Source organism: Notolepis coatsorum, assembly GCF_963971535.1.
Source record: "Notolepis coatsorum genome assembly, chromosome: 1".
Classification (NCBI taxonomy): Eukaryota; Metazoa; Chordata; class Actinopteri; order Aulopiformes; family Paralepididae; genus Notolepis; species Notolepis coatsorum.
In genome coordinates, this window is record NC_140165.1 from 66,171,108 (window position 1) to 66,183,392 (window position 12,285).

The 12,285-nt window shown below is 39.7% G+C and overlaps 1 protein-coding gene across 1 annotated transcript in view; it reads left to right on the forward strand.

The window, feature by feature from the left end:
• Nucleotides 1-11,366, forward strand: part of f2 (coagulation factor II (thrombin)) — a gene marked incomplete at both ends in the record, with an annotated part of 44,102 nt that extends 32,736 nt beyond the window's left edge. Inside the window, 6 exon segments of the mRNA XM_084323810.1 lie at nucleotides 4,560-4,712; nucleotides 6,511-6,684; nucleotides 7,067-7,245; nucleotides 9,347-9,417; nucleotides 9,751-9,818; nucleotides 11,273-11,366. Of these exon segments, the coding sequence (XP_084179936.1) occupies nucleotides 4,560-4,712; nucleotides 6,511-6,684; nucleotides 7,067-7,245; nucleotides 9,347-9,417; nucleotides 9,751-9,818; nucleotides 11,273-11,366 (739 nt within the window).
• Between the last annotated feature and the right edge of the window lie 919 nt (nucleotides 11,367-12,285).

Sequence of the window (12,285 nt, forward strand, 5' to 3'; positions counted from 1 at the left end):
GGACGCTGTCTCAGAGAAGGGTGAGGTCGCCAGGCGACGAGGCGAGTTAGGCGGGGCTTCAAGGTCGGAGAGCATTCTTTAACCTCGCATTGGACCTCTCATGCATGTGCTATAAGTATAAAGTATAATACATTGCAAATTACTTTGGGTACAACTTACAGAAAGGAGTTTTCTGTCGCTCAATTCGGCCAGTTTTCATGAGACAGCAGACAGAGAGGAAGAGAGAGAGACCAGGGGGGGGGGCAAGGCCGAAACAGAAAGAGAGAGAGAATGAGACAGATAGAAAGAGTCTTTTCCTAGACCTTTTTAAAACCGTTTAAGACTTTCAATTTGCAATTTCATTTAGTTTAGAACCTCTGTTATGTAAATACACTTTTTATATAAAATGGAAAAAACTTGTACGCTTGCTCATATATGCACCGGGAAAGATAGCGTGTTTCACACTTAAAGCCCCGAATATACTCGAGAAGTCAGTGCGCATATCCAATCCATCCAATCCAACTTTATTTATAAAGCGCTTTAACAGCCACAGGGGCACAAAGTGCTGTACAGAGGGAGCATATTAAAAACTATAAGCAGCACTAAAAATAGATAAAAAAAACAAGAGTACCAAAAAAGAGAAGAAAAAAGAAGGTAAACATAGGCAGCAATAAAAATTTTAAAGTACTTACAAAATATTTTAAAGCAAAGGACACAGTAACAAAACGATACAACAACAACACAGTAAGACAATAAGATCATAAAATCAACAAGCTACATGGTGTCGAAAGCCAGAGAGAAAAGGTGGGTCTTATCCTGTTCCACTCGACGGGGTCGGTACCGACCCCTTTTGACATTATAATCATATAGGCATATTTTTATGAATGATGAAAATAATTTGTGATTTTAAAATCAACCGTTTTCAAGTATTAACATCACCACTATGTCACAAATGCATGTAGAATGTAAAACGTTAGGTTGGCAATAGTTTAGCAATAGGTTAAAAGTGTACTTATATCGTTTTAAGTTTTCGATATGCAATCGCCTATCTGACCCGGAACCGGAAATGGAAATGTGGATCCATGGGAATTGTAGTTTTTCTGCGACCATTTTGTAGATGAGATTCATAGCTATCGGCCAGCATTGAAATTTCTCCGATCTACACTTCCTGTCACATACTATGGTGGTTCAAAGTTCAGCGTTCTGAATGAATCATATCAATAATTGTTATGATTCGTGATAATAAGCTACAAAAGGTAACGTTTTTGACAAATATTGAAACGCAGTCAGTTTCTCATCACTATTGTGACCATGTAGGAACAGTTCGATCTGAAATTAGTTTCAAAATGGTTACACTGTGGGGGAAATAAAAAAGTACAGTCGATTACAGTAAATATCAGTATCTGTTATTATGCACGCCTGGTGATACTATATCCAAATTGAACTCGGCCATTTGAAAGATACTATATATATATATATATATATATATATATATATATATATATATATATATATATATATATATATATATATATATATATATATATATATATATATATATAAATGTGCGAATTGGCTATAATAAGGTAATGTATAAGCATATATTCTATATTCTATAATAATATTTCAAATTGCATTGGTCCGGATGGGAGAATTCAGTACTGTATATACAGAACCTTCAGTTTTATCATCTTCCCTTTATTAATTTCCTTAGATCTTTTGTACAGATGATCTCAAGAGGGTACTGAATGAGTTCATTGGTAGTTTTTTAAGTTTGGTCATTATTATCATGGTGTTATTCACTGTCAAAGATGAAAAGAAAATATTCCATTTACCTAGGTATACATTTTATGCAGATTTTCACCTGGGGTGGAACAGGAAGCCTTTGAAACGGGGCAGTGATGAGGCCTGCCTAATCTGCAGTGGCAGCTCGTTCCACATTTTGGGGGGCGGTCACAAAATCTAAGAGGCACGCGTTATGGTGCGGACAAGAGCGTTGACGAAAATTACGCAAATTACGTCACACGTACCAACGCGCATCTGCGGATGCGGGAAGTATATTCAGGCCTTAAGGCCCTTCCATAGTCGAGCGGAACGTACGTGGACCGGACGTCCGCGCCGCTCACTTGGTGTCTGACTTGGTGTCTCACTTGGCTGCTCTGCGTTTTGGTTGACATCGACCTGCATTTAATGTGACACCGATCTGCATTTTACTCTGAACAGTGAACACTCGCTCCGTGCCAAGTGAGAGTAGGGTAGGATCATGATTAAATGGGTAGGATTGGTCCGGTAAAACGTTGGCAGGTAGATGACGCTAAATTTAGTTGTACTATCGCTAATCGTCATCCATTCCAATTCATTTACATTTGGACCATGTCTTTTTTCATCATCTGAAGAAACTTGAAAAGTTTGAATGGCTTTTCTAAATGAAGTGTGTAAAACTGACAGTTTTATTTCGAAATATTGGAAACGGAGATAACCTAGACACTTTATTTTGACATCGGATGACGACGACAGGACAGAAGTCTAAACAGCGTGGGGAAAATTGTGTAAACTGGCGCGAGACATGTAGGAAATTGGTCTGCGGAGGTCCGCTGAGGTCCGCTCGACTATGAAAGCTCAAACGACTGCGGACATGCCGCACGGAGTCCGTTCCGCGTAGGTTCCAATCATAAGACGATTGCCTCATGGAACAAACAAAACACAACACAGAGACACCCCACTGTGGAGTAAGCACAATATAAACAACCCTGTAACGATCCCAGACTCAGCCCTCTGTTAAGCTGATTGATTGATTGATTGAAAACTTTATTAACAGATTGCAGAATGGGTACAATACAGTACAGCTCAATACACACAATTGTTAAGGGGATGCAGACCAGAGAAAGACGTTTGTCTTGTTTACATCAGGGTCCCCCATTTTCAATTCATCAGGAGCTGTGATGGGAAGAGAAACATTGGTCCCCTACCTCCCTTCAGTGGTCTCATACCACCCTCTAGTGGTCACCAGCAGATGGTGCAGACTTTCTTGTTACCTGTGTTAACTAATGTGATTAATGTAATTAATAGTATGATTAATGGGATTTCATTATGTGTGTTGGCGTTGTTGGCATTCCCTTCCCTGGTGTGAGGTTGTTCCCCTGTCTGGTTGTGTTTTGTAATAATGCTTTTGTGTCTAGTTGGTTGATGTTTGTGTTTTAGACTGGCCTGGCCAGGTGTGGCCAATTGTAATTAGTCTGGTATTTAAGTGTGTGTCTTTCCTCACTTCGTTGTGGCGCCATTCCTCCATTAACCCTGTTCCTGTTGACGTCGTCCTTGCCCTGTAGTGTACTATCTAAGTAAGTGTATATTAGTGTTCCGTTTTGTTGCCTGTTTATTTTCGAGTTCTCAGTTGAGCTCGTTCTTTACTCTGTGCCAGCCCGGCTGTGCCTTTTTTGTTCTTTTGTAACGTGCCTTCGCCCGTCTTTATGTTTGTTTATTTATTAGCTTCTTTACTTTTGTTTTGGTCTTGTGACCTATTATCGCTCTCGTGGTTCTAAATAAATAGAACACCACGTTTTGTGAAGAGCAACCACCGTCTCCGTTCCTCTGTCATTCCGCAGTTTGGGTGCTCAGCTGTCAGTCCGCAGATTGGGTTATTTTCTTCCCCAAATCATAACACAACCCCAGTCTCCATGGTAACCACAGTTTAAACAACCCCAGTCTCCTATATAAAATATAACAGAGTATAAACATGGTCCTGTTAAAGTTAGCATGCGCCGTCCCATATATGGGACGTTTTTAGGACGATTTGCCCACCGGCACTTTGGCGACCCCTAGTGGCTCGGGTGTGCATATTTTGTAATACAATATATATATACAATTGAAGGCTTATTCGTTGCCTGTCGATAGCGATAGAATCCGACAGAATCCGTTCAGCGGTTCTCGAGTTACATGCCGGTATTTGAGGCTTGTGCAAATTACACAGTATTGCGCAAAATACCACTACCTACTCTTGGCGCAGTAGTTCCGTCAATCTAGATCCGATCTTGAAAATGATTGTGGAGGGTTGTAGCCAATGAGTGTGGCTTTCCAATGATACCCCACATGGGGATGTATGAATCTAAAAAACAAAAAAAACTAACGAGCGAAAACAGGAAGAGAAAAACAGCTGAATGAATTGAAGTTTATGAGAAAACTCAGTTTTTCTTTTGTACACAGTTTACCAAAATCACTCCTAATCACTCATTTCTTAATGGATCTTTATGAAATTTGGACATGTACTACATAAGGCTTCAGGCTATGGGTCCTTATGTAAGCCATACCACCTTCTGGGGAAATACTACCTCTGGACAACTAAGTACTACAGAAAAACTTGAGTAACAAGTTTTTCTACAACTCAAGTTCAGACCTATGTTACTCTATTACGTTAGGACTAAAAGTTAATTTATTTTCTGGAATCAGAAACTTCAGAATGTCATCTTTCAAAAGAGACCAGGCTCGTGCATGTGCTATAAGTATAAAGTATGTTGTTTTGGTTTGCAAAAAAAGTATGCAGTCCTCAAAAACTAAAACTAAAATGGCCAAAGGACTCATTGCAGGTTAAGCAGTCCCCAGGAGCTCCTGTGTGGAGCCAGTCTGATCAGTGACGAGTGGGTTCTGACAGCAGCTCACTGTGTCCTGTATCCACCCTGGAACAAGAACTTCACCACCAACGACATCCTGGTCCGTCTGGGAAAACACAACAGAGCCAAGTAAGACTGTTTCTATCTATCTATCTATCTATCTATCTATCTATCTATCTATCTATCTATCTATCTATCTATCTATCTATCTATCTATCTATCTATCTATCTATCTATCTATCTATCTATCTATCTATCTATCTATCTATCTATCTATCTATCTATCTATCTATCTATCTATCTATCTATCTATCTATCTATCTATCTATCTATCTATCTATCTATCTATCTATCTATCTATCTATCTATCTATCTATCTATCTATCTATCTATCTATCTATCTATCTATCTATCTATCTATCTATCTATCTATCTATCTATCTATCTATCTATCTATCTATCTATCTATCTATCTATCTATCTATCTATCTATCTATCTATCTATCTATCTATCTATCTATCTATCTATCTATCTATCTATCTATCTATCTATCTATCTATCTATCTATCTATCTATCTATCTATCTATCTATCTATCTATCTATCTATCTATCTATCTATCTATCTATCTATCTATCTATCTATCTATCTATCTATCTATCTATCTATCTATCTATCTATCTATCTATCTATCTATCTATCTATCTATCTATCTATCTATCTATCTATCTATCTATCTATCTATCTATCTATCTATCTATCTATCTATCTATCTATCTATCTATCTATCTATCTATCTATCTATCTATCTATCTATCTATCTATCTATCTATCTATCTATCTATCTATCTATCTATCTATCTATCTATCTATCTATCTATCTATCTATCTATCTATCTATCTATCTATCTATCTATCTATCTATCTATCTATCTATCTATCTATCTATCTATCTATCTATCTATCTATCTATCTATCTATCTATCTATCTATCTATCTATCTATCTATCTATCTATCTATCTATCTATCTATCTATCTATCTATCTATCTATCTATCTATCTATCTATCTATCTATCTATCTATCTATCTATCTATCTATCTATCTATCTATCTATCTATCTATCTATCTATCTATCTATCTATCTATCTATCTATCTATCTATCTATCTATCTATCTATCTATCTATCTATCTATCTATCTATCTATCTATCTATCTATCTATCTATCTATCTATCTATCTATCTATCTATCTATCTATCTATCTATCTATCTATCTATCTATCTATCTATCTATCTATCTATCTATCTATCTATCTATCTATCTATCTATCTATCTATCTATCTATCTATCTATCTATCTATCTATCTATCTATCTATCTATCTATCTATCTATCTATCTATCTATCTATCTATCTATCTATCTATCTATCTATCTATCTATCTATCTATCTATCTATCTATCTATCTATCTATCTATCTATCTATCTATCTATCTATCTATCTATCTATCTATCTATCTATCTATCTATCTATCTATCTATCTATCTATCTATCTATCTATCTATCTATCTATCTATCTATCTATCTATCTATCTATCTATCTATCTATCTATCTATCTATCTATCTATCTATCTATCTATCTATCTATCTATCTATCTATCTATCTATCTATCTATCTATCTATCTATCTATCTATCTATCTATCTATCTATCTATCTATCTATCTATCTATCTATCTATCTATCTATCTATCTATCTATCTATCTATCTATCTATCTATCTATCTATCTATCTATCTATCTATCTATCTATCTATCTATCTATCTATCTATCTATCTATCTATCTATCTATCTATCTATCTATCTATCTATCTATCTATCTATCTATCTATCTATCTATCTATCTATCTATCTATCTATAGGTTTGAACGAGGTACGGAGAAGATTGTAGCAATTGATCAGATCATCGTTCATCCTAAATACAACTGGAAGGAGAATCTGAACCGTGACATCGCGCTGCTGCACCTGCGTCGACCAATCGTCTTCACCGACGAAATTCACCCAGTCTGCCTGCCCTCCAAGACAGTTGCCAAGGCGTACGTACACACACGCACGCGCACACACACACACACACACACACACACACACACACACACACACACACACACACACACACACACACACACACACACACACACACACACACACACACACACACACACACTGGTAGTTTATCACTGGTATTTACCACTTGCTAGTTTACCGCTGGTATTTACCACTTGCTAGTTTACCGCTGGTATTTACCACTTGGTTAATTTATCACTGGTGTTTACTGCTGGTATTTGTCACTTGCTGAATGCACAATAAGGGCCGGATGATCAATGTTTGACTGACAGTTGTTTTGTCCAATAGGCTGATGTCTGAGGGTTATAAGGGCCGGATGATCAATGTTTGACTGACAGTTGTGTTGTCCAATAGGCTGATGTCTGAGGGCTATAAGGGCCGGGTGACTGGCTGGGGGAACCTGAAGGAGACATGGAACCCGTCATCGAGGAATTTGCCCACAGTGCTTCAGCAGATCCACCTACCAATCGTTGACCACGACATCTGCCGCGCCTCCACGTCCGTACGCATCACTGACAACATGTTCTGTGCCGGTAATAAACCTTTATTCTATTCTTTCATACAGTTGTTTATAGAATTTGTTTTCGTATTACACCAGGCCTCACATGCACCCATCGGACCTTTTCAGTCCCGATACCGATACCTGGGCTTTGGGTATAAACTGTGCGCCTCACTGTGTGGAAGAGACTGGGATCATTATTTTGTGCAACAAGGCAACACCAGGCTCGACTTAAAACATTACTTTCCTAACTTAGTGAAACAAAATGTAACAAATTAACACAGATATAAATGTACTGAATTGTTATTTATTGTTTTATTTATTATTATATTATATCATTATAAAAAAAATCCATGTGCAGAGAATAAATGCCTATAAGAGCTTCATTTACCAAAGCTCCACATCCAGCCAAAGCTTCACATCTGGTCACACCAAAGCTTCACATCTGGTCACACCAAAGCTTCACATCTGGCACACCAAAGCTTCACATCTGGTCACACCAAAGCTTCACATCTGGCGCACCAAAGCTTCACATCTGGTCACACCAAAGCTTCACATCTGGTCACACCAACGCTTCACATCTGGTCACATGAACGTTTCACATCTGGTCACACCAAAGCTTCACATCAGGTCACACCAAAGCTTCACATCAGGTCACACCAAAGCTTCACATCTGGTCACACCAAAGCTTCACATCTGGTCACACCAAAGCTTCACATCTGGGCACACCAAAGCTTCACATCTGGTCACACCAAAGCTTCACATCTGGTCACACCAAAGCTTCACATCTGGCACACCAAAGCTTCACATCTGGTCACACCAAAGCTTCACATCTGGTCACACCAAAGCTTCACATCTGGCACACCAAAGCTTCACATCTGGTCACACCAAAGCTTCACATCTGGCACACCAAAGCTTCACATCTGGTCACACCAAAGCTTCACATCTGGTCACACCAAAGCTTCACATCTGGTCACACCAAAGCTTCACATCTGGTCACACAAACGCTTCACATCTGGTCACACGAACGCTTCACATCTGGTCACACCAAAGCTTCACATCTGGCACACAAAAGCTTCACATCTGGTCACAAAGCTTCACATCTGGCACACCAAAGCTTCACATCTGGTCACACCAAAGCTTCACATCTGGCACACCAAAGCTTCACATCTGGCGCACCAAAGCTTCACATCTGGTCACACCAAAGCTTCACATCTGGTCACACCAAAGCTTCACATCTGGTCACACGAACGCTTCACATCTGGTCACACCAAAGCTTCACATCTGGTCACACCAAAGTTTCACATCTGGTCACACCAAAGCTTCACATCTGGTCACACGAACGCTTCACATCTGGTCACACCAAAGCTTCACATCTGGTCACACGAACGCTTCACATCTGGTCACACCAAAGCTTCACATCTGGCGCACCAAAGCTTCACATCTGGTCACACCAAAGCTTCACATCTGGTCACACCAAAGCTTCACATCTGGTCACACGAACGCTTCACATCTGGTCACACCAAAGCTTCACATCTGGTCACACGAACGCTTCACATCTGCTCACACCAAAGCTTCACATCGGGCGCACCACAGCTTCACATCTGGTCACACCAAAGCTTCACATCTGGTCACACCAAAGCTTCACATCTGGTCACAACAAAGCTTCACATCTGGTCACAGCAAACCTTCACATCTGGTCACAGCAAACCTTCACATCTGGCACAGCAAAGCTTATGACTCTGACTGCTCAGGGTACGGCAGGCACACAAAGCTGCATGTCTTGTGTGCTGGTGAGACCTACGATTGTATTATTTTACAGTGATTTTATTTAACAGTGATCAAGTTTAATGATAGTTGACATGATGAATGACAACTTAATCTGTCAAACCTCTTCACTGTGTCTGTGTGTGTGTCTGTGTGCGTGTGTGTCTGTGTCTGGGCATGCGTGTGTGTGTCTGTGTGTGTGTTTGTGTGTCTGTGTGTGTGCATGCGTGTGTGTCTGTGTGTGTGTGTCTGTGTGTGAGTGTGCCTGTGTGTGTGCGTGTGTGTGTGTCTGTGTGTGTGTGTGTGCATGTGCATGTGTGTGTGTGTCTGTGTGTGTGTGTGCATGTGTGTGTGCGTGTGTGTTACAGGCTTTAAGCCAGAGGAGGCACAGCGTGGTGACGCATGTGAAGGAGATAGCGGAGGACCCTTTGTTATGAAGGTAAGAACACGCACACACATTGCCCCCTTTTGTCCTCATTTAATTTTAGGAAGTTGTTGGTCATCCATTTGTTAATTGCTAAGAGACAGGCAGAAATTGTGTTAATAGCTGTGGGTATATGTATGTCACATGATGTATATTATATATATATGTATGTCATATGTACAGTAGTATGTTATATATATGTCATTATGTGTATGTTATATATATATGTATGTCATATGTATCTCTCTGTGTCTCTCGCTCTGTGTGTCTCTCTCTCTCTCCCTTTCTCTTTGTCTGTGCCTCTCTCTCTCTCTCTGTGTCTCTCTCTATCTCCCTCTCTCCCTGTAGAATCCAGACCCAAGTGACAGCCGCTGGTATCAGATTGGCATTGTGTCATGGGGGGAGGGGTGCGACAGGTATTTATCCTCTTACCATCTGTCTGCCTGTCTCTCTGTCTGTCTGTCTCTCGTAAGCCAGTGTAAACAGGATAAAATATTCCTAAATATATATTTAATACTTCTTTTGATATTATTATATTTATGTGTATTGTTGTTGCCTTCCTTTTCTGTGATCAATCCAAATCAAACCCACCAATCTAACCAACCAATCTAACCCATCTAGTCAACTCTAACCCACCAAGTCAAATATAACCCACCAAGTCAAATATAACCCACCTAGTCAAATCTAACCCACCTAGTCAAATCTAACCCACCTAGTCAAATATAACCCACCAAGTCAAATATAACCCACCAAGTCAAATATAACCCACCAAGTCAAATATACCCACCAATATAACCCACCAAGTCAAATCTAACAAACCTAGTCAAATATAACCCACCAAGTCAAATCTAACAAACCTAGTCAAATATAACCCACCAAGTCAAATCTAACCCACCTAGTCAAATATAACCCACCAAGTCAAATCTAACCCAATTCAAATCTAACCCACCTAGTCAAATCTAACCCACCTAGTCAAATCTAACCCACCAAGTCAAATCTAACCCACCAAGTCAAATCTAACCCACCTAGTCAAATCTAACCCACCAAGTCAAATCTAACCCACCTAGTCAAATTGAACCCACCTAGTCAAATCTAACCCACCAAGTCAAATATAACCCACCAAGTCAAATCTAACCCACCAAGTCAAATATAACCCAAGTCAAATATAACCCACCTAGTCAAATTTCTCTCAAATACAACCCACCAATCTAACCCACCTAGTTAAATCTAACCCATCTAGTCAAATCTAACCCATCTAGTCAAATCTAACCCAAAACATACATGGTAAAATCTAACCCATCAATCTAAACCACACATCTCAATCTAACCCACCAATCTAAACCACCGTACCCAACCTACTGGAAACACAGGGCTAGATCCACAAAGAATGGATTGCACGGAGCAAGTTGCACCCTTACTTACAATTCATTATGAATTGAAAATGGGGGACCCTGATGTAAACAAGATGAAAGTCTTTCTCTGGTCTGCATCCCCTTAACAATTGGGTGTATTGAGCCATACTGTATTGTACCCATTCTGCAATCTGTTAATACAATTTTCATTCAATCAATCACCATGCAGATTGATTGATTGAATGAAAATTTTATTAACAGATTTCATAATGAATTGTAAGTAAGGGTGCAGCTTGCTCCGTGCAATCAATTCTTTGTGGATCGAGCCCACAGTGTCTGATTGTCTTCTTCTGTGGTGTGTCTTGGTGTGGGGCAACACAGTGTCTGATTGTCTTCTTCTGTGGTGTGTCTTGGTGTGGAGCAACACAGTGTCTGATTGTCTTCTTCTGTGGTGTGTCTTGGTGTGGAGCAACACAGTGTCTGATTGTCTTCTTCTGTGGTGTGTCTTGGTGGAGCAGGGATGGGAAGTATGGTTTCTACACCCACCTGTTCCGCATGAGGAGATGGATGAGGAAGGTGATCGACCAGGCGGGAGGAGACGACGACGACTAGACACTCACTCACTCACTCACTCACTAGGGGCGACAGTGGCTCAGGAGGTAGAGAGGTCGTCTGGTAATCAGAAGGTTCCCGGTTCGAATCCAGCTCGTGTCGAAGTGTCCTTGAGCAAGACACTAACCCCTAATTGATCCTGATGAGCAGGTTGGCACCTTGCATGGTGGCCTCCGCCGTCGGTGTGTGAATGTGTGAGTGAATGTGTGAGTTAATGGGTGAATGTGAGGAACTAAAAAATTGCGCTATATAAATGCACCATTTACCTCTCACTTCCTCACTAGCACACACACACACACACACACTCACAGACACAGAGACTCACTCACAGACACACATACACAGAGACACACACACACACACACACTCACTCACTCACTCACACACACCTGTTCATGTACAACAAGGGAAATAAAGGCAACTCGTATTTCCAGTGACGTCTCCATGTTTTATTTGATTTGTGTTGAACCTTTATCTTTATGGTTGATTATTTAAACATCCTCTCATCTCAGAAACATGTTTTTTATGGTTGATTATTTAAACATCCTCTCATCTCAGAAACATGTTTTTTATGGTTGATTATTTAAACATCCTCTCATCTCAGAAACATGTTATTTATGGTTGATTATTTAAACATCCTCTCTTCTCAGAAACATGTTTCTTTACGGTTAATTGCTCTTGGAGGCGTGACTTTGACTATACAGATTGGACCTCATTCTCAAACACACTTACGAAAAGGTTACAAAGAAATTGCACGTTAGAGAGAGATTAAAGATTCACAATGTGTCACATTATGCAAAACACGCCCTTTTTTAGCTTGATTGATTGTAGCCACGCCCCTTGGAGCCCTCTGATTGGTCGAGAGGTTTAAGGGGGCGGTACTTATGGGGTATGTCATACCTTATAAGGGCATATATCA